Source organism: Nasonia vitripennis, assembly GCF_009193385.2.
Source record: "Nasonia vitripennis strain AsymCx chromosome 5 unlocalized genomic scaffold, Nvit_psr_1.1 chr5_random0002, whole genome shotgun sequence".
Lineage (NCBI taxonomy): Eukaryota > Metazoa > Arthropoda > Insecta > Hymenoptera > Pteromalidae > Nasonia > Nasonia vitripennis.
The window spans coordinates 2,097,378-2,121,471 of NW_022279652.1; the positions used below are offsets into that span (position 1 = coordinate 2,097,378).

Genomic DNA, 24,094 nt, shown 5'->3' on the forward strand with positions numbered 1-24,094 from the left:
CAGAGCTAATTCAGAGCGATATCAAAAAATTTCATTGGTGGGTACAGTGAGAATACGGAGCAACTTCAGAGAGTTCAGCAACAAAAAAATCAACGCGCTTGGCACGCGCGCTAAGCAATTTCTAGTCTCACAAAATTTTATATATAAAGCCATAGCATTAATCTACTCACGAATGAATTATTATTAGATTAAAAATTCACTTGGAGCTCCCATAGCACATATTAAATAATTAAATTTTTTTAAAATCATCCCTAGTAGAAAATTAACCATTTTGGTTGGTTAACGTGTTAATGAAATGGAAGCATTTTTTTCTAAAACGAATATCTGAATTTCTTATAAATAATCAACTCTATGGTAATTAGTTAAAGCATCTACATTATAATATGTTTACGGAGACATTTTTTTATTTAAACCCGATAGTAAAAAATAACCATGGCGTGACGTTTTTAATTACGAATTTGACCAACGGTTAACCAATCGATGCTGAGTGTTTCTACTAGGGATTATTTATTTAATTAACTCTATTATTTTCGTTAAGTTACGGTTAATAAGGTTTACAAGCTTAGATTTTGAATTTCCCTTACTTTCACTATAACCTTTTTCAGACTTGCGAGCGTGCTTTTAAATTAACAAATAGTTTGACGAAATATTGGTAGTAGCTGCGTGGATTACATAGATTTAGTAGCTTTCGTTTTAAATTTTTTAGTTTTTGTTCGCCTTTCATAAATATTACAAATTAAATTATGGTTTAACAAAAGCTGATAATAGAGGCGTTGATTATTTAAATGTAGAAGCTTAGGTTATATATTTGTCTTGCTTTCGGTCGTCTTCCATACATTTTGAAGTCATCGGTTTGAATAAATAATTACAACAAAATATTGATTTTAGCTGCGTACCAGCTTTTTTTTTTATTAAAAACTTATCCAACAAAATATTCATAGTAGCTGCATGATGCTAGGTCTTCTATTTACTGATTTATTATCATTATTCCCTATTATTATGTTGTATTAACAAAAATTAATTACCCTAGTAGAATAACCCGACCAAAATCGTCTGACAATTTTCATTAGCCATCGGTTGACTAACGCTGTTGGTTAAAAAATCTAACAAGCATAACGTTCAGGCAAGTTTGCATCATCAGCAAACATCGGCGTATGCGCACTAGCTTCAGCCGCATTTACATATAACCATAGTTTCAAAACAAAAATCTATTGATTTAATATCTCGTTTTTCATTGTTGACGTCAAATATTATTACTTCTAATGAGTTTTTAATGATTATATTAAGTAATAATTAACTAGAGCTGTTAGTATCTATGAATTATGTTACGTTTTTTAGTTCTTTATAAAATTAGTCGAAACCGTTTATAATATTTCAAAATAAGCGGTTATCTCAGCCAAAAGTGTGCTAAAGTGTTGACCAAGTCGATGTGATTTGGCCAACAGATAGTAAACAGTTTTTTACCGGGGTAATATAATTAATAAAACCGCTGTCAATCCATTGGCACGTAGCTTCCTACAACTAAATTTATAGTTCCAATAAATAAAATATAGTTTGAATATACAGTATGTGAATGCTATTTTAAATATTTCCAACCTTAATTATTTTGCCGTAGGAGCAATTTTCTTAGCAAAAGACTATGATAATTATAAAGATCCAATAAAAATCTTTAAAATAGCAAAGTTGCAGATTCAATCGTTTACTTTTGAAGATATATACAATAAAAAAACACACAAAGCGGGAAAAAGACTATAATAATTAGAAAGATCTGATCAAAATCTTTAAAATAGTGAAGTTACAGAATCGTTACTTTAGTTTTGAAGATAAATAAATCAAAAATAAGGACAAAATCACCTGATTTTGTAGCAAATAGAGATTTTTCGTCATTTTCAGACGTAGACAACTTTTAATCTAAGCAACAATTTGTAACCCACCAGGACTAACATTGAAAATATTATCTTATACTTTGATCCTATAATTACGCATTTTCCGATTGCGCCCTCAGACCTTGAACTCAAGTACTAGCACATGTCGTTGAGTAATGGCAAGTTTTCATTAATTTTTCTCGCGTAAATTTCTTATAAAATAATTTAAATTATCCAGAAAGCATTGTGCCAAGCCCGATTTTACAGGATCATCGCTTTTTCAGTGTTCTATATATGCTATAGAAGAAGAAAAAAGTGGTCGCAAGGACTAGGTCGCATCTAACTTTTTTTCGCATTCTCAAAATGACTGCCCGTTCTCAATAAAAGCGCCTTTATTAATAATAACTATAAATTAACTTAGACTAAATCAATAAAAGTAAAAGTGGTGCGAGTGACTTCGCGAGCTTGAACGGATTGGAGTGATGCGCTCTTAGACTTCCAGAGAGAGACCAGACGAGCTATCTGCTCGCCGGTTCTCCAGTCGTCCCTCTTATAGTCGCCTCATCTGAGGCGTGCTGTTGGTGCGAGTGAGAGAAAGGGAGAGAGAGAGAGAGAGAGAGAGAGAGAGAGAGAGAGAGAGAGAGAGAGAGAGAGAGCTATTGGCACGGTTGATGAGAGGGGTGCTGGTCATACCTCTTAAGTTCAATAAAACTCTCTCGGCAGGAGAACTTGCTTGCGCCTGGAGCGCGGGGCTGGCGCCGTCGGCTAGGTCGCCACATATAAACTAACGTGCAATTGCTTCATTCGCTGACGCTAGTAAACATTTTTGGAATAGGTATCACTGATTCTTTTCAGTCCATATATCTACATATTATTATTTTTACTCGAACTGTCCCAGTAGACGATCGATTGTCGTCGACAAAACACCATCTAGGGCAAGGAGCTCAGGTATACTTTAAATGTACTGATAGAACTGGAACTATCTCAGTAGATGTCATCTACGAGAAGTGAGTGTGCAAAATGTTGAAGTATAATAAAAAAGAACTAATAAAAAGTGTATGCGGAGAAACGGAGAAAATGTGGGATTCACTTTATAATATCGATTATGCCTTTTGGTCGTTTATAAGAATAATTCACTAAAATAAAAAAACTGAAGAGCATAATCTATGAGCAACTATTATAAAAAATCGATCCAAGAAAAGAAGATAATGTAATCCCTTCTACTTGACATCCCGAAACGTAGAATATACGCTGCAATAGATCAAGTTCATATAATATGTGTGCGAATGCATCTTCATTTTAATTTGTTTCAAATTTTCGCGCCCTCATGAGAGAAATCACGTGACCGGATGGGCTGAAATATTTCACGAGAGACGATGACTACTCTCGGCGACAAGTGAAATACTGAGCGAAAATTCAACTTGCAATATTTCGCTAATATAGTAAGCTTTTAGAATGAATCTTTTTCCTTAAGAAAGAAAAAGTAAATACAAATACTATTCAAAGTTATTTATTCTGGACACTGTATAATAATAGTGGTATAAATACATTTGGAACTTTTATTGTGAGGTTAGAAAACCCAATTTTAAAGTATATAAGGGCCGCCCGTGATTCACGCCGCCATCGTGTCGTATACTCCGTATACTTTTACTCGCCAGCACGGCGCTACCGTGCCCCTTGACAAAGGTTTATTAAGTAAAATATTGATAGTAGTTTACAACTGTGTGAGCGAAGAGAACGTATATTACAAGATTAAAACAAATATGTAAACCATCCTTCCAAGTAGTTTGCAACAGTTCCTATTATACTTATTTAAACTATTTCGCATCTTTTCTCTATTTTTCAATACTTGACGTTTCTATTTCTCTATTCTTAATGTCATAGGGAACTGTGATGTCTGGTGTAAAAGTTTAAATCATCAGCCTTTACTCACTTCTGTGTAAATAAAGGCTTATGTAGTAGTCTTACATGAGCCTTTACTTACACACTTCCTGTAGCCTTCTTGATTCTGTGTATTTTTTTTCTTTTTTTGGGATTACGCGCTTCAGTTGCATAAAAAATAAAGATATTTTTTGCCATTAAATTTTTTTAGGTTTTTGTAATATTTAAATTTAAAACATTTATTCTAGTAAAAATGAGCCCAACACGAAAACGAAAAAATTATAAATTGTATTTATCGGATGATTATCGGAAAGGGAAAGTGAGCAAATGGACTCGCAGAAGATACGAAAAAATGTTGCTATCACCAGCAGAAAATATGAAGTGTAAGTTTTTTTACTTAATTAGGCATAAGCTATTGCTTCAATTTATTGAACATAAATTGAGTAGAGTATATTTGTGAACAAGATAAATATTTTACTTGAATTAAATTTTGAGTTAATAGAATTAAATATTTCTTTTACTAAAATGAATAATTGTATGGAAGTGGTAAAATAAAACATTGTTTCAATTAAATATATGATTGAACTTAAAACCCATTGAGCAAAGAAGAATAACATTCCGAGAATTTGATCTTATATTGAAGTTTTGTACATTAGGCACCTAGGGAATAAAGTAGGATGTGCACTCCCTGCGTGAGAGTTGGTGCCCGAGCGAAGCGAGAGCGATATATACGCAGGGATACACAGTCCACCTTCATTCTCGAGTGCAATATACAATTTTTTAACATACCCACTATAAAATTAAATTTTATTTTGCAATATGATTGAATACTTGTTTAAACCTTTTCATTATCATTAGCGGGTGTGAACATTAGTACGGCGGATTCAAAATCATGTATTTTGAAAATTATTCAATTTAATTCTTTAAAATTTTGATTATAAAGATCATTTGGTCTGCTTATTACGAACCTGTTATCAGATGTTCGAAAAGACAAAGAGCATAGTACTTATACATTGAATAACGTACTAATGTTACTTTTAAAATATAGCATCATGACGTTCAATACATGGTATGTTTATCGTTAATATATTAACGAAGTATATACCTTACAGCAATTAATTACTAAATTTTATCAAAACTACTTTTATTAAGTTATATTATGAGGCTAAATGTGAATATTTATCTTGTCACAAGATAAGTTTGTTAATATTTTGTATTAGTATTTTAAAAATTTATTACAGTAAAATATCGCATACAAAATGAAGAAAAACTTGATACATATGATTCCCATATAAGTGATGGCAATAGCACAATTGACGAATTACAATGCAGTAATTTACAAAATGTGGAAGTGGGTGACAGTAACAATGAATTTGAAGATACAGATATTGCATTATTAGATAGTGACATTGTTATTGAAAATGATGAATGCGATACGACCTCCAGTTACAGTTCTGAAGAAAGTACAGAGTTTATTGAAGATGAATCTACGCAAAATAGGATTTATGGCAGCAGCAGCAGCAGTAGTAGTAGTGGATCTGACGAAGAATCTGATGATGATATAGAGACAAGTTCAAGCTTTGATAGTAGAAATTTGTATGACTTAAGAAAACACAGCAGAATCATGTTTACGTCTTCTAATATAACAGTTTCGGAAGTCCTATTAATGTTAAAAGGCATCTTTATCAAATGCAATATAACACGAGATATGCAAATTGCCTTCTTACAATTAATTCAGATTTTAGTTGGACCAAAATTTGATAATTGCTCCATCTGGTAACATTAAAAAACATTATTATTGCACCTATTGCAATGTGAAGTTACTTACAATCAATGCTGTTCAAAATATTTCAAAGTCAGTGCAATGTGAGAAGTGCAAAGAAATGAGAATTATATCATTAAAATCAATTAATTATTTTACAACAATTGGATACCAGTTACAGCTTTTACTGAATCGTCCTGATATCCAAGATAATATGGATTTGTTTAAAAAACTTTTGCATAATAATGATACTATAGAAGATGTTAACAATTGTGAATTATATAAAAATATACAAAAGGAATTCCCTGATGCTTTGACATTCAATTTTAATGGCGATGGCGCACAATTGTTTAATAGTACAAAAAAAAGTTTGTGGCCACTTCAACTACACATTAATGAATTAACACCCAATGTCCGTTTTAAACATATAATTTTAGCTGCATTGCTTCAAACAGAGACAGAACCTACAGCGGAGTTTATGAATCTTGATTACTTTTGTGGAGGAGTGTAAAAGTCTTAGGACACAAGGTATCGATATAATCGATTATCGCACAGGACTAATTTATAATTTTACAAAATATAATTTTGATTGAAATCTAGCATCTGAGATGTAGGCACACACACACATCCTTACATATTTTTTCCAAAAACCGTGTATTTCTCTTGTAGATACCGCAATAGTACATTACCTATCGTATACTATTCTTTGACACGTGTGTGTGATCTTATCATTATTAAATGCAGAGCGTGCGCGAAATCGAGAGTTTCGCGCACGCTCCGGTTTAGTGCGAGAATGCGGTATTTCGCACACGCTAAACACATAGGAGAAATCCAATTTCGCACACAGAGTGTCAAAAAACATACTTTATTTTCAGGTATTTTTGAATACTATTTAAAAAGTGAAAAACTTCTAACACCTGTAGAAATTGAAGATTAGAAACGCGATGTAGGTGCGTGGATAGCTGCAAAGATGTGGGACCTAAATAGGCCACCTCAAAAGCAGAAACAATCTGATAACAAAAAGAAAAGCAAATCTGGTGATGGAAAAACTAAAAATAAGAAAAATAAAGATAAACTAGATCAAAGAAACTCTGGAGATGATGAAAAAGAATCAGAAGCTGATAGTAAATCTGAAGATGAAAGCAATCCTGAAGATAAATGTAGTTGAAGTTCGCAACGTTTCTAGCAACGAAAAATTTTTTTTAAGTTGGTCACTTTTTAATAATGGGTAATGATTATTTTGCTTAAAAAATGGCTAAATGTCAGTTTTTGCGATGATCCCTGGTAAGGAACTCGATTTAGAGGGCGCTGCCGAAGTCCGATCCCCAAAACGAGAAATTTCGAACTTTGTCGACTAAGTGCTCGGCTTACACACCTATTATCCCTTTTTTTAAGACGGATTATTGTTACTGGTAGTATAACAAATAATTACAGCAAGTTTGGTTAAAATCGAAGGTGAGGAACCTTAAGCAGAGGGCGCTCGAAGAGGTGAAAATCGAGGATTTCGAACTTTGTCGACTAAGTGCTCGGCTTACACACCAATTATCCCATTTTTAAGACGGATTATTGTTACTGGTAGTATAACAAATAATTACAGCAAGTTTGGTTAAAATCGAAGGTGAGGAACCTTAAGCAGAGGGCGCTCGAAGTGGTGAAAATCGCGGATTTCGAACTTTGTCGACTAAGTGCTCGGCTTACACACCTATTATCCCTTTTTTTAAGACGGATTATTGTTACTGGTAGTATAACAAATAACTACAGCAAGTTTGGTTAAAATCGAAGGTGAGGAACCTTAAGCAGAGGGCGCTCGAAGAGGTGAAAATCGCGGATTTCGAACTTTGTCGACTAAGTGCTCGGCTTACACACCTATTATCCCTTTTTTTAAGACGGATTATTGTTACTGGTAGTATAACAAATAATTACAGCAAGTTTGGTTAAAATCGAATGTGAGGAACCTTAAGCAGAGGGCGCTCGAAGTGGTGAAAATCGCGGATTTCGAACTTTGTAGACTAAGTGCTCGGCTTACACACCTATTATTCCTTTTTTTGCTATGGTTTATTATTACTTGTAGTATAAAAAATAATTACAGCAAGTTTGGTTATGATCGAACAGAAGTTACGTTATGATTGCGTTAAATTAGTCAATTAAATAAACAGAGATTCTCTGTTTAAACCTCGAGGCGCACAAGTGCTAGTTCAAGTATTTTTATTTTGATTTTAATCTCGACCGCTCTCGTTTGCCTTGCTCCGATGTGTCGTAGGATTCTTTTTACAATAAATATTCTCTGACTAGTAAATGTAGCGCGTGGGGTAGATAGGTAGATAGGTTTAAGCATTTGCGTTGTAATTATGTGTAATGCTCGCTGTCGCTCGCCTTCGACTGATTCAAAAATAAATACCATAGTATTTATTTTTGAATGAATATTTTTCTATTAAATAGTGGCGCGTGGGATAAATGTATTGTATCATTTCAGTTTTTTGTAGAAAAAACGGTAGAAATATTATATTATTACTTTTATTTAAATAGGATATGATTTGTTACATTTACAATTAGGTTAACGTTGCAATAAAAAAGAAAAAAAAAATCCCTTGCTCAGGATTTAAACCCCGCTCTTTTGGATTATCGGCTTTCTAAGCCACCCTTCCCTCATCTCGTTTAGACGGAGGTGAAGCGCGGAAAATCAATTAGCGTTCGGCTATAAAGCGGGCCACTGCGCACGAGTGGATTTTTATCCTTCGCTCTCTCAATTCAATTTTAATAGAGAGCGGAGTCATGCTCGAGTACAAAATTCAACCGACGCACCCCTGCGTTTACGTTAGTCGCCGCGGGTACGACGCGATTTTTTTTCTCACTACGCTGGCGCGCTAGAGAAATCTGTAGATGAATGTCCAATTTAACAACTGCACGAAAACACGCTGACGCTCACGGAAAATCCATATTGCCCGTTACAGGTGCCCAATATACTTTTCCTCACGCAGACTTTCGGTTGTGCCAAGTAGAGCCGCGGCAGTATTTGCATTTTCTTACATTTATCGGAGTCACGCAGGGTTCGTCCTTATTACACCGTTGTACGCACGCGATTTTTCGAGGTGCGCCCTTTCCGACTATTGTGCGCGAGCGACTCCCACGACGGATCCGTTGCTCTCGTGTCCACTGCTCGGCCTTGCTAGGAGCCTCCTCGTTTTTTATCTCAAGGCCCACGCAGAGCGGGCCTGCTGCAGCAGGACAGAAAGAGCGACCTCGCGTGAATTATAAATGGCTAGAATCGCTCCCACGGCTCGTTAAAATTAAAAGTTATGTGAGGACGCTAGACCGTTTTCCTAGCGATCGCAGCATGTATCCCTTTTGTGAGACGTCTGACATTATTAGACAATGACTGCAGTATATCGATAACGACAGTCATTTGTCTGCTATCACGCGTATAATGTTACAATACTTGATCGTTGGCCTTATAATACAGACGTCGCGCTGCAGGTAAGAGAATCGTAGATAAGAGGCCCGGTGCGCATTCGAAATAAATTATCGCGCGCCGGGTCCGAGCTTTCGCTTATCTAGCGGTCAGCTTGTTTCTCGCTCCGCCTATTAGTTCTTGTGTGTCCCGAGTAGTGCCCTTCTCTCTCCTCCTCGCGCACATCCTTTTTACAGACCGACGAAAGAGCTGCCGCCGCTATGCCGCGTAAACGCTCTTGCAGAAGGCCGCGTTGCAGAAAAGCAGACCACCACCACCAGTACTCGAAACCAGCAGCGAGTATCCAAGAAAACGAGATTAAAAATAGTGTACAACAAGTATATTTGTTTACAGAACGATATTTTATTAATTTCTTTACATTAATTTCTTCGATTATATTTGATTATTTTAATTTGATATTTTAATTTTTTAATGAAGTCTCGTTCTAGTTTCAGTTTTTTTTTCAACTGCTCAATTCCAGCCTCCTGTTCAATCAACTTTTCTTTCCTACGAATTTTTATTTATTAGTTATATATTTGATAAACAATAACAAATTAAATTGCGGCTATACTTACGCTACTGCCAACTGCTCCTGCGCAAAACGGCAGTTGGAGCAATAATTTGCCGACAAAGAGGCTCGCGTAAAAAATTGAGCTTTCGGCATCGGCCGCATTGCTGCCTCCGTTGCTGAACTTACGGCGGTGTTCGTTGCCGGGGCGGCCGAGCATGTGGGCGGCCCACGCACGGCTACCTGCGGTGCATCGCATGGCTGCTGACGGCGGCAAACGTCCAATGGTGCTGGAATCTCCCTAAAAAAAATTGATTTTGAAAAATGTGCGAGGACGAAAGAGAGAGAAAGAGAGAGAGAGAAAGAGAGAGAGAGAGATAAAGAGAGAGGGCCCGAAAAAGGGAGCATTTACCATGTGACGGCCCTTGTAAAATCCGCAACTTGCGGCATCGTCTGCATTGCTGCCTCCGCAGCCAGGGGATAAGCAGTGGAGTTCGTTGCCGGGGCGGCCGAGCATGCGGGCGGCCCACGCACGGCTAGCTGCGCTTCATCCTGTCGCTGCTGAAAGCAGCCATGGCTGCATGGTGCAGGAATCTCCCTAAAAAAAGGATACATTAAAAATGTGCAAGGACAAGAGACAGAGAGACAGAGCGAGAGAAACATATATATATATATATATATATATAGAGAGTAAGCGTGCGCGCGCGATAAAGAGAGACAGCGTGCGCGCGAGAGAGATAGATAGAGAGAGAGAGAGAGAGTAAGCGTGCGTGCGAGAGAGAGAGAGAGAGAGACACAGCGCGCGCGAACGAGAATGTTTTTTACGTTCTTACCGTGTGCCAGTCCAAGCAGATGTCGGCGATGGTGCTTGAGCTTTAGCTGCAGCTACCGGTATCGGCTGCATGGCTGCCTCCGCTGCAATTCCGGCGGAGGTCGTTGCCGGGGCGGCCGAGCATGCGGGCGGCCCACGCACGGCTACTTGCGCTTCAATGCTATAATCCTGACTGCAGCTACGTTTGCATGGGCTCTCCCTGAAAAACATTTTATATTTAAAAATGCGCGAGAGAGGGAGAGAGAGAGAGAGAGAAAACAACAGCTAGAAAGAAAGGAAAAGAGAGAGACAGAGAAAGCGCGCGCACGAGGATTTCTTATGTCACGTACCACGTGCCAGAGACACAGAAAAAGCGCGATCTCGATGGTTCGATAAATAAAAGAGGTGAAGGCATTTGCGAATAACTGAAAAATGCGCGCGCGCGAGAGCGAGAGAGAGAGAGAGAGAGAGAGAGAGAGAGAGAGAGAGAGAGAGAGAGAGAGAGAGAGAGAGAAAAGAACATAGAGAAAGAAAGGACAAGACAGAGACAGAGAAAGCGCGCGCACGAGGATTTTTTGTTGCGTACCACGTGCCAGGGACTACGAAAAAGCGCGATCTCAATGGTTGGATGGAGAAAAAGTGGTGATTGCGAATAACTATAACAAAATACATGTACTTACATATCAGACTTGTCCTCCATGTTGCTTATATTGTTTCCCATAGTTGCGTTGCGTTGAAAAGCGCGTGTTGTCGGGAAGGCTGCTGCACTGGAAATGACTGATCGGGGAGAGGGGCGGTGGGCACTAACGAACTCGGCGAAAATTAGGAACGTATAGTATGGTCAGTTATAGCTGTCTATACTGCGACGCTGAGATATGGCGCGAGGTGTCAAGCAGGGCTAGGTACTGGGCGAGGAGGTGGGGCGGGTGGCGGCGCGAGCCGGCGACAGCGGCACGCGCGCAAAGGGCTCGACTCGGCACTTGTTTACGTCGACGATAGAAAAAATTCGCCGAATTGATGAGTAGCAGTAGCGCCTTCTTAGCTTTGTCGGTTAATCTCCTCATTACGAAAGTGACTTCCGAGCGTGCAACATCGCATTACTTTTCGTGCTTCACGTGCTTCTGTTGCTTTTAACCAATAAAACTCTATACTCTATTACTTGCTCTTTATTTAACATACTTATCTTTCATTTTTCATTCTTTTTCTTCTACGACATTCTTTTGCATTTCTACTTTTTCTACTTTCCTATATTTCTCTCTGTAAATCTACTTGTAAAATGCTACTCAACATCCGAAATGCAACGTCCGAGGCTGCGGCTACACTGGTAGCAGAGCATTTTGGAGATGTCGGTGACGTGGTGTTTACCTCGGATTTGGTACGAAAGGTATGTTGGCTCTTATTTGTTTATATCATTCAATTAAAAGTGGAAAATCTTTCAACCGTTCTAGTCGTGGTTTTTTTATTATACACGGAGAGAAGAGCTTGCGCTGAGACGCAGCGTTGAGACTATAGCCCCGTCCTCTCGCTAATCATTCGATTTATCCATTATTGAATGTTGTAGTATGTGGCATTCACGTGTATTCACGCGCGCTGAGTACTGCGCCGGTCAAGCTTACTCGGGGGGAGTGCGCGCGAAGCTTGCGAATACACGTACCTACGGCAGCAAGGTGTACATAATATTTGTCTTCTCGTCAAGGCTCGCGCCGCTCGAATTTATGGCCGCCGCTGGAGAGTTTAATGCTTCATTGATGACGCGCGCGAAATGTCAGTTTTCGAGCGGGAGGATGTTTAGTTTTTCAGTTTATAGAAAGGGGAGAAGGTGCGATATGCGCTGTGTACGCTATAGGCTACTTCATCTTCAGTTCGACCGGCGGCTCATAGTTTATTTACTGGGTTTTTTGTAGATTGGCAAAAAAAACTTTCGAGCTCGGTGCGAGTGTATGACGCCTGGCGTATGTTCATAATTTTATAGAAGCTTCTTTGGACATCCGTACCGATCCAAAAGCTTCAAAATTAGAATTCCGATTTCCGGCGCCCCATCGGCGCGAAGCAGAAAGCCGCGTCTAACAATCGTTTTATCGCTTGCTGGTGTGGGGAAGGTGTACACGCGCATAACAGGGCTGGCTGCTGCACTCGAGCCACGCAGAAAAGCCCTTCGCTTTCTCGCGGCATTATATATGTATATGTTTGCCCGTCACAGACCTCGGTGTGCAGCATACACGAGGCGCGCGGACGTACTCCCGCGCATTGTGCGCAACAATTACAGTCGCATGCGCATGGAATTTCGCGCCGGCTCATAGAATTACAAAAATTGAAAAAATGTCATTGTTTTGCGATCAAACGCACACGGCAAAAAACGAAAGCCGGCAATTTGAAAAAAGCATTAGGCAGTTGTTGTTCCTATGTTGTACTCCGCAGAAAATATTATCAGGCCTTCGACATCTGTGCTCATTAAAATTCAAGTGTCGGACGGTTATTAATAGAATCATAATGGATGCATAATATATATGCGTGTGTGTGTGCGCGCGTCCATACACGCCAGTATCTCTGCTTCTACTTAGTGGATTTCACCCGTCCAGTCTCCTTTTCTTTGTTTTTACCGAAACATTACGGGGAAATACTCCGTTTTGTATAGCGACTTTAATTTAGGAATTTTAATAGATTTTGAAATAGTTGATAAAAGTATGTTGAAGTATGTACCTGAAAAAAAATAATACTTATATTTTTACCGCGGAGATTTGATGTTATCGTTTATCATTCTTTTATGATACACCATAAATTGCAATTTTTTAAAACCGTTTCAACTGGAAAAAGAAATGTCGAACCTTCATGAAAATAACATTAGTATTACAAATAATTAAAACTGTACTAGTACATTACGGTACAAGTGTCGTATAAGGCACATTGTGGTACGGAAAGGTTAAGCGCCCGAGCGTAGCGAGGGTGCTTACGCCGTCCCGCAAAGTGAACATACGACTTGAGTATCGTACAATATTTTATAGCACTGCTTGATTAAATCCGCAGTCACGCAAATTCGTGGCGTATGCAGTTCTTTTCGGCAGCGTGAGGTTAGCGCACGAGCTTAGAGAGTGCGATATACACGGTGCCAGAAATGGCTAATTACGACACGGACTTGCGTGACTCAATCTGTTAAATCTCTTATCAAGAAAGTAGTAACAGAGAACAGCACTGAACTTCTAGGAGATGGCCATCCGGGTAGTATACGAAGAGCACACGTTTACTACAAGGTCAGCTCTGAAGATAAATGTAAAAATCGTTTGCAATTGGAATCCTTTGATCTAGGAGATCTCATTCAAATGTGGATAGATGAAAGTAAATTAAAAGATCCCTTCTTGAGATTTGTTGGCCTAGATTTGACAGCGCATATGTATGCAGAAAAAGATCTCGATTTATTGGCAGGTCAAAAAGACGTTATTTTACATATTGATGCAACTGGATCTATTGTACGAAAGGTATTTACGACTTACATTCAATGTTCTACTTAAAAAAGAAAACCTACCTGCTGATTTCATAGCTGTGAAATTATGTTTTGCTCACTTTTCACACAATATAACGCAGACTATTGACAAAGTGTACGTAGCAAGAAAAACAGATGAAACATATCCGACATTTAAGCAAGTTCTCAAAGGATGTATGCAACTATTATGCGTGGCTAGAAATTTAGAGCATATGTACGAGCTGTTTAAACATGTATGTGTTATTTTTTTGAATAAATCTGCAAAAATAGCTGAAGACAGCATACGAGTAATAACTGGATTGAAAAATCATCATGCTTCCACATTTGAGAGTGCTGCTGGAACAGTTAAAGATGAAGAAGATGTCGAAGAGCTCAACACGATTTGTGATGATATTGAAAAAAGTGAAACAATCTATAGAAATTCACCGTATTACGTAGAGTTTAATAAAATTATGGCAGATGAGCAAACGATTGCAATTCGACGTAATGAAAAAGATTTTTCAGAAAAGGAAATTAATCCATTTTACGCTCCAGACTTCATGGAAAAAGTAATAACCAAGTGGATGCCTTACGCAATTCTATGGAGTTCATTGGACTTGGATATATTTGCTCCAGGAATCTCTAGAGTTAGCAATGCATACGTCGAAAGCTCTAATAAAACCATGAAAGAGCTAGTATTAAAAGGATACAGTCAGTCTTCGATAGGTAATGTAGTCAGAGCATTGAAGACAGATCAAGAATCCACTCGAGCGCTAATTGCAGCAAATGAGAAGCTGACAGGAACGAAAAACTCGCGCAAAAGGCCATTGTATCCTACGGTAGCATCTGAAAAACAGAACACGTCTAGAGAAAGCAAATCACGTAATACATTGGAAAATTCTCAGTTAAAATCCGAAGCGGGTGAAATTTCTGCAGAAAGAAAGTCAAATAAAAAGAGTAAAATTACGAAGAACAAATCAAGAACAACCGATATTTTGCAAAGCGAAGAAGCGCTAGTGGAACATGCGAAAGAGGATGATGCGTCGAATCCTCTCGTGGAAGAAAGTTGGGCTAAGCAAAAACAGCCAAGGAGAAAGAGAACGACGAAAATTAATATAGGTGCACTATTCAGAGTGGGTAGGTTGTTGGACATCAAAGAAATGTCACGGGAAGTACAAGAATTAGAGAAAAATAAAGAGGAAAGTGTCTCAGAAATTATTCAAGTACAAGCCGGGAATGAAAATGAATCTGACACTGAGAAACAAATCAACAAACGAAAAAGAGATCATTCACCGTGCCTTGAGGATAGTAATCCATGCAAGATTTCGAAGCTGGTGTCACTTGATGAAAAATGAAACAAGATTTCACATAACGATGCCGTAGAAGTATTAGAGTTTGATAAAGCCAGAAATGTTAAAGAAGGTACATTTAGTGTTACAAGATTCTTTAACGGTTTAGTCAAAGATCCTTACTATTATATGAATTGGGAACATAAAGAGGTAACTATCGCACGCTATGATGTTAATAAATACCTGAATAGAAAATTAATTACCGTGACTACGAGAGAATTTCCGACCCTTCTAAGAGAGGATGAGGTTAATTTAACAATCGTTGATGCCTTTGCTGCTGCTTGTCTTGATGAGTGGATTGATTTAACGTACATCTCCACAGACGATGCGACCCCAATCGTAGGGAAAGACAGTGAAAAAAGAGTGAATAGAAATCTACGAATTAGCCAGACAACTGAGGCCTTGCAGAACATAGTATTTATGCCGTACTCATTTAATCACCACATTCAACTAGTAATTCTCAATATTGAGAAAAAAGAGTTGACATTACTCAATCCTTACGAATTTCGGGAAGACTATACTAGAATTGTAGGAGCTCTAAAGCATTTTATTGATAACTGTTGCGAAGGATCGTCATTCAAGAAATTGAAAAATATAAAGTGGGTGAAAGGTGACGTAATGAAGAATCGTCCTTACCAATCACCATCTGATACCGACAATTGTGGCTTGTATGTGATGCACTACATGGATTGCATCGGAAAGCAAAATGCATTTAATATTAATTTTAATCCTATAGAATTTCGAGAAACAGTCGCTCACACATTATTGCTGAAATCCGCAAACATGGAAGACCAGTGCATTTATTGTTCGTGTAAGAAAATAGATTTGAAAAAAATTGAATGTCTAATATGCCATCGCAAAAATCACGAGAAATGCACGATTCGATGTGATAGGGAAATACAAATAATCAGTGAAGAAACTTACGTTTGTCAATTTTGCAGAAAATATGAAGAATATGTAAAATCAGGGAAAAAAAATTGAACAGATTCTCTTGAAAAAAGTGATATAGGAAAATAAATGATTGGTTGTTATAATAACGCTGAATTTGAAAAGTGGAACATTAAATGCACCTACTCTGTTAAAATCTCTGTAAACAAAAGAATATAGCAAATCTCTCTCATTGTATTAGCGATCAATGTACCAAAGAGCAGAACGACATGAACGAGCGAAATTTTGGCGGAAGGAGCCAGTACATCAATTTATCCAGAAATGTTCTGCAATGAAGGAGGGTGAACTGCCTTTAAAGGTTGAATTCTCTGCTTATGTATTTGTTCTCAATATAAATGATGAAGTATTTAAAAAAATAGTTAAGATTTATAATTCTGCTATCTTACATTAACAATTGCAGATGAAAATTCATTTGTAATTGTTAGTATATAATAGTAGAATTATTATGTTTGCTGTTTTAAAAATAATCATCATTAAGTTTGAGTAAAAATAGTCGCATGAAGGACATTGAAGGGTCAGTAGGTCAGTAGACCCTTTTATAATCAATTTATAATGCGTATATGAATAATGTTGCAGAACAATAACGCAATACGAAGTAACTAAGACGTCTACGCAGAGTCGGTAAACAAAAAAAGTAGAGTAAATAGATTATATAAACAAATAACATATCACAAATCGCGTTTCTAAAAGTATGCAGTTTGAAAGACGATTTGTCGTCAGCAGGTCAGTAGGCCATTCTATCATTCACTTATTACCGGTTGTACACTGCAAAAATAATTAATTTAACATATAGGTCGTATAAATTATAGACAAAGTGTTAAATACAACTTTAAGGATTACTTAATAATAATATTTTAATGTAGACGAAGTATCGTCAGGCGGTCAGTAGATCATAATATACAATTCGTATGGTCAGTGATCATTTTATAATAAAGTTGATAAGACGTGTATAATTTTTGTTGTGAAACATAAGAAAATACAATTAATTGAACTATAAGTTAAGAAAAGAAGGTAGACAAAAAATGTATAGCATATTAAAAACGAGATATAACAGAATGCGGTTATAAAGACAAAGTATTGTGAGAAGGTAAGTAGACCATATCATAGAATTTATTTTACAAATCGCGATAGTACAGGTGTACAAAACGAAAGATAATTTCTTGTCACATGGTCAGTAGGCCATTAATAATTAACTCATAGTTATTTATACGTATTAAAAAGGACTAAAAATAGCGTAAAACTTGGACTCAAGGTCAGTAGACCATATCATTAATAAAATTTCTAACTCTTTTTTTGACTAATCAATTACAAGTTTTACATAAGTAGAAAATTCATAACAAACGTGTGTAATGATAGTACACGTACGTCTAAGGGAGGTTTGCAGAAACTTTATTACGTATGCACAAAACATATTTGTAACGGTTCCCAAATAAAGTTCATGCAAACTGTGGGCGAAACGTACAATTTTAAGATAGTAAGAGAAGTATATAAAAAACAATTTAACAGAAATAGTTTGTCCCCTTACTGATGAGCCCAGCAAGCTATTTCTGTTATAGAAAAAGGTGATCGCTACGCTCGTGCGCTAACCTCACGGTGCAAATAAGGACTACTTTAGTCACTAATAGGCGAGACATGCGGATTTTAGCAGTCTGTGCTATAAAATGTTATACAATACTCTTGGCTTAAATGGTTCAGTTTTGCAAGGCGCTTAGCGCCCTCGCTACGCTCGGGCACTTACTGCGCTGTATAACAAAGGACCATTTAAGTCACTCGTATCGTAATGTACTATTAAACGGCCCTAAAAATATGCAATATTATACAAGCAATATAACCATACACCCCAAAAACGGTAAAACAATCGCATACAATTAAATACGTGTTGTAAGACAATAGAACCTGCGCGTTTTTCACTTCCAGAATAAGCAACAATAAAAATTAAAAACATCTATAAAACAAAAAAATAACATTTTGTTGAGCGATTATATTTCAATAAAATCATTACGGTAAATGTATAGAAGCCTTAAGATGAAAATGATAAGATCGCCATTACCCATTAAGCCCCTATAAAAGAACAAGAGACAAACAATTTTCTTTCAACCAATAGATACGCAAATATCAGTAAATTATGTAAACTCATTAGAAGGGTGGCTAATGTAATAACGCGGCATTTTATTAAATATAGTTTTCTCAATAAAACTTACAGTGAATAACGAATAGAAGACTGGCGTAGTGGTAAATTCAATAAATCATTCGATAATAATACAAGTGAATGTTTCAATGATTACAAACAAACCTTACATTACCTCCCAATATTTTTATTGTACAAAGATACATTGTTGAAAATAGAAAAATTGAAATTAATATAACAATCAAATCAGCGTAGTGTTGGGTTCAAAAATCGTTTTAGCATAACTAAAAGTCAATTAAACATAAATTTTCTGCATTGAGAATACAAAATATTCCTAGCAGAGGTAATAATATATAGATAAATATTGAGACAAGTAACAGTAATCTCAAAAGAACCATAAATAATGATTCTAACAACAATGCCAAAAACAATAATCCATCGCACAAAAAAAGGGTAATAGGTGCGTAAGCCAAAAATTAGTCCAAAAAGTTCAAAATCCGCGATTTTCACCTCTTCGAGCGCCCTCTGCTTAAGGTTCCTCACCTTCGATTTTAACCAAACTTGCTGTAATTATTTGTTATACTACCAGTAACAATAATCCGTCTTAAAAAAAGGGATAATAGGTGTGTAAGCCGAGCACTTAGTCGACAAAGTTCGAAATTTCTCGTTTTGGGGATCGGACTTCGGCAGCGCCCTCTAAATCGAGTTCCTTACCAGGGATCATCGCAAAAACTGACATTTAGCCATTTTTTAAGCAAAATAATCATTACCCATTATTAAAAAGTGACCAACTAAAAAAAAATTTTTCGTTGCTAGAAACGTTGCGAACTTCAACTACATGAAGATAAAAGAAATAGTGTAGAAACAGATTCTGAAAATGAAGCAAAAACAAGTAATACACAAAATGTTGTAGGTAAAGTAACAATGGAAGCGGTTAACAAAGGTACCGAAGATTCTGACTGAAAGTAGTTTGTATTTTAGTTCTAATAACTATATTAGACTGCAAGTACTTTATATTTTAGTTCTAATAACTTTTAAATGTACGTAGTAATTCATTAAATATATATGTTAAATATATCGTCAAATCAAGGCTTGAAAAAAGCCTATCGCAGCGTAACGATTTTCAAAATCTGAATAATTTCTACATAGAAAATTAGAAAAAATTGTTATGATCTACGTTTGCTTTCTAAACTTTTTACAATTGTCTCGATCTCGACCCTATCCAAAGATATTGTCGCGGAATTTTTATTTCATTTTTAGTATGTAACATACATTTTATTTATTATCAAATATTAAATAAAAAAGTTCCTATTATAGTTCCAATAAGAAAGCTAAAAGCGCGGACTGTTTTCTTATTACAATTTACTAAGTAAATTATAACGAATGTAAACTTCCTCTAAAAAAAGACTTATTAGTTTATTCATTATAATAATTACACTTCAGAAACGTAAGCAATATATAAAATTTTGCCCATCATCGAATCTCTTTTAAAAAATCTACAGTATATAAGAACAATACAAAGAGCCAAATACGTTATATAATGATCGATAAAACGGAGAAACGCGATAATCTGCACCTCGAGTTTGTTCTCATCTGAATTTGAAAATAGAGATATATCGAGTGGTGTGTGGGTATGTGTGTGAAGCAACAAGTTATACATTACATTTATCCGATATGTATTCGCGATAAAGATATGATGTGATGATATGTGTGGGAATGATATACAGAGGATCCTCTGTACTTTTGTGCGTTCTGCGCTCCGAAGCATAATTTGATGATTTACATGAGCGAGAAGGGAACGTCATCATCTATTACGTTCTATTATACATTTATATCTAAAATTTTAGAATCAGTATAATTATGCTTCGGATAAAAATTGCCTTATCCAAAGTATATACGACCAGAGTAACGTGTTCAAAATCGATGTACTTTTGCTTTCTAAACTTTTTATAATTGTCTCGACCTCGACCCTATTCAAAGATATTGTCGCGGAATTTTTTTTTTCATTTTTAGTATGTAATATACATTTTATATATTATCAAATATTAAATAAAGAAGTTCCTATTCAATAAAACAAAAATATTATATCCAAATAGCCAGCTGAAAAACACTATATTTATCAGGTAATAAATTGAAATTATTTCAAATATTGCACTGAAAACCGATAAAAATTATTTATTATTACTGTGGAACCAAATATAAACCTATTGTTTCATGATTATTTTATATAGCATTGCATGCTAAAAAGCGATAAGCGAATCGACTAAGGTTCCTTCAGTCATCGGTTCAGCAGGTAATATCCGATAAGAGAATCTGTCATTAAGTGCAACTATCTTCATAAAGCACTATAAAAGACACAGCTTCCGTTCTTAAAAATATAGCATTGTGGTGATAAAAATTGATAGTAGGTACTCTTTGTTATCATGAACGGCTTATATAATCCGATAAAAAAAGTGCAATAGAAACTAATGATTGATTATCTTGATATCCGTATATAAACTTACTGTTGCATAATTATTTTATATGCCATTGCATGATAAAAAGCGATAAGCAAATCGACTAAGGTTCCTTCAGTCATCGGTTCAGCAGGTAATATCCGATAAGAGAATCTGTCATTAAGTGCAATTATCTTCATAAAGCACTATAAAAGACACAGCTTCCGTTCTTAAAAATATAGCATTGTGGTGATAAAAACTGATAGCAAGTACTGTTTGTTATCATGAAACGACTTATGTAACCCGATATAAAAATTCGGCAGAATTCGATGATTTTCTTGATATCCGTATATAAACCTACTGTTTCATAGTTATTTTATATGGCACTGCATGTTAAAAAGCGATAAGCGCAATGGTAAAAACTTCTTGAATTATCGGTTCAGCTGGTAGCATCCGATAAATGAAATTTGCATTAGATGCAATGATCATTATAGAACACTATAAATAGTGCCACTGGGAATAGTGTTATATTAATAGTGTGATAAATTCTGATAAGATACTATCCATTGCTTGAATACTAATAGTTGTAAAAATCCATATAAAACCCGATAATTTTAATTCTATGATTTCATATTAGTAATATATACCTGGTAAATTACTATAAATTGTTTAAATTCTTTCCATACTAAAATTACGTTCTTATAAAACCTTATAAAAAAACTTACATTTTATCATATCTTACGGGGAGTGTACTGTAAATCCTATTGTTTCTATTTGATAATTCCTGATACCTAATAGCACGTAGTATTTTATTAGGATCTCCGGATGCAAAAACCTCGTTTATTTCGATAAAAAAATTGTTTTATAAAATTTTATGAGGTCTTTTCAACAGGGCTTATAAAGAATAAAATTAAATTCGTAAGTCACATAAAAATAGGTCAATATGGCTAAATGCAATGAAAAGATTTTAAATAAAAAGTTTTGAACTTATTAATATTTGAATTTTCATTATACTTATAAAAAATACATAAAACTTGCACTTAGTTGTCTTATTTTATTTTAAAATTTATTTTACTTAAAAATACATCTTTACATGAAAATACATTTTCACTTTAAAATATTTTATGCGAATCAGAGCTTTTGTTTTTGTTTTTTAGCTTATACATGAATGAGAAAAGTCACGTGCTCCCATATTTTCTGGATAATGTACAAGATAATACATGCAAATACTTATTTTTCATGCGAATAGACAAAGCGTACAAAACCTTAGTATAATTAAGGCCAGATCTGCCGACAAATAACTGTTTATTATTACAGGGATTTGGAGTTTTACTTATATACTCTGTAATTTTTTAATGAGTCTATATAAATTAATAAATAAATAAAATAAATATATGTAATTTTATGGGATCCTTTTTATTAGTCATCAGATCATTTTTTTATATCATACAGAACAAATTAAAATACATTACAATAAGGCTATGAAATAACAATGTCAAAAAAATTAAACTTACGGTGAAACTTTTGTAAAAGTTGTAGTTAATCTTTCGAACATAATTTTAGAAATATAGAAATACTATATAATGTATATAAATAGATATGATATTTTTCTTTGTTTCCAGGTATAGTTCATATATTATATTATTGTTTTCATACTTTTAATTCTTTAAAGATTAAAGATATAGAGTAGAATATCGAGGTTATAGAGATTATAGTAAATGCGATAAAACAGGATTGGATTTTCGTCTACTACATGGAGTAAGAACTCTTATGAGGCGAGGCCGAGCATCAAAAGTCGCCCACTTTTGATGCCACTTTAAGTGGATGGCTTTCTCCGACAGAGATCCGCTCAGCGGAACCGTCGAAGCCAGCGAGTTTGAGAAGCCCCTTGCGGAAGTTTTAGAAAACTGCGTGGACAATTTAGTCGAGGAAATAAAGCACTAAAAACGGCCTGACTCACTTGAGTCAGGCTGACGTTTACACTATGTACTAGAATTGTAAAATATTTTAATTACGCATCAACCTATGAACTATCAGAGGTTTTTGGAGTCGTTGATTGAAAATCTGATATCAGATTTACAAAATAATTTGTTTAGTCAACTTTGTTTATGCATATTATGCTTAATTTGAGTTTTGAGAGAAACCTATTTACTCTTAGAATTTTGAGGTCGCTGATTACGAATCTGCTATCAGATTTGCAAAAGGATTTGTTTAAACAACTTTGCGTATGCAAATTACTGCATAATTAGAGTTTTGAGAGAAACATATGTAATATAAGGGGTTTTTGCGGTCGCTGATTACGAATCTGACCTCAGATTTACACATTAATTTGTTTGAACAATTTAGTTAATGCAAATTACTGCAGAATTAGAGTTTGAAGAGAATACTATGTAATATAAGAAGTTGTTTGGGGTAGCTGGCTAAAAATCTGATATCAGCTTTGCTAAATAATTTTTTTAAACAAATTCGTTGATGCCAAATACTACACAACTCGAGATTCGTGAAAAAGCTACCCTAGTGGAAATAATTGGGTGTGCCAAAGTGTGCCAAAGTATGCTAAAGTGTGTCAAAGTGTGCCAAAGTGTGACAAAGTGTTCCAAAGTGTGCCAAAGTGTGCCATACTGCGCCACAGTGTTCAAATTCGGAAATTTGCTGCACTTTGGCACACTTTATTACACTTTGGCTCACTATGGCACATTTTGGCACATTTTGGCACACTTTGGCACACTTTGGCACACTTCGGTACAGTGAGATATATCCCGCCGCCCGCGCGCCAAAACATTGCCACTGCATATTGACGACACGCGTGGAGCTTGAAGTCCCAGTTATAGAACGTAAAAATAAATAATTTAATAAAAAAAAAAATTCTAGCGTCGGTAAGACTTGAACCCGGATCCTTTGGGTTAGTAAGCTGAAGGTCTACCACTGAGCTACAAGTACTCGTTACAGTTAATACAACAATTTAAACTCATGTACTTCAAGCAGCTTTAGATACTTAGTACTTTTACAATAGTAATTAACAATTGCCCGTAATTGCCTTAATGCTGCTGTCCGCCGTAAATGTTGGAAAAACATGCCTCAACAGAGGAATCCGTCGGGAATATAAGTTTTCCAGATTTCGTGCAAAAATTTTCTAAGTCCTCAATTTCCGAAAAACCCATGTGTGTCAAAATGTGCCAAAGTGTGCCAGAGTGTGCCAAAGCATATCAAGGTATGCCAAAGTGTAATAAATTTCCGAATGTTAACACTTTGGAACATTATGGCACACTATGGCACACTTTGGCACACTTTGACACACTTTGGCACACAATCCATTGCCACTAGGGTATGTACAAGCAGGGGATTTTAAGGTCTCTGATTACAAATCTGTTATCAGATTTGTAAAATAATACATATAACAACTTCATACGAAATACGTTACAAAATTCAGTCCTTTAGTTTTGTTAAACCAAAATCTTGCGTACTCACGAGGATATCGGAGTCATCGATAATAAATCTTATC

The 24,094-nt window shown here is 35.8% G+C and overlaps 3 protein-coding genes across 3 annotated transcripts in view; 1 reads left to right on the top strand and 2 right to left on the bottom strand.

Annotated features, from left to right (window-relative positions):
- Positions 1-22,475, bottom strand: part of LOC116417806 (50S ribosomal protein L34) — a 42,559-nt gene extending 20,084 nt beyond the window's left edge. Inside the window, exon 1 of the mRNA XM_031932869.2 lies at positions 22,107-22,475. Coding sequence (XP_031788729.1) covers positions 22,107-22,147 — 41 coding nt within the window. The 5' untranslated portion in view covers positions 22,148-22,475. The remainder of the gene's footprint in view (positions 1-22,106) is intronic.
- LOC100116299 (abl interactor 2) overlaps positions 1-24,094 on the top strand; it is a 179,199-nt gene that overhangs the window by 1,126 nt on the left and 153,979 nt on the right. The gene's annotated exons all lie outside the window — the stretch shown is intronic.
- LOC116417804 lies at positions 8,102-16,944 on the bottom strand. The gene is made up of 5 exons (XM_031932867.2): positions 10,956-16,944; positions 10,298-10,495; positions 9,877-10,062; positions 9,532-9,765; positions 8,102-9,463 (listed from the first exon to the last, which is right to left on the bottom strand). Exons 1-5 carry the CDS (start codon positions 10,994-10,996, stop codon positions 9,337-9,339), a joined length of 786 nt encoding a protein of 261 aa, XP_031788727.1. The 5' UTR covers positions 10,997-16,944; the 3' UTR covers positions 8,102-9,336.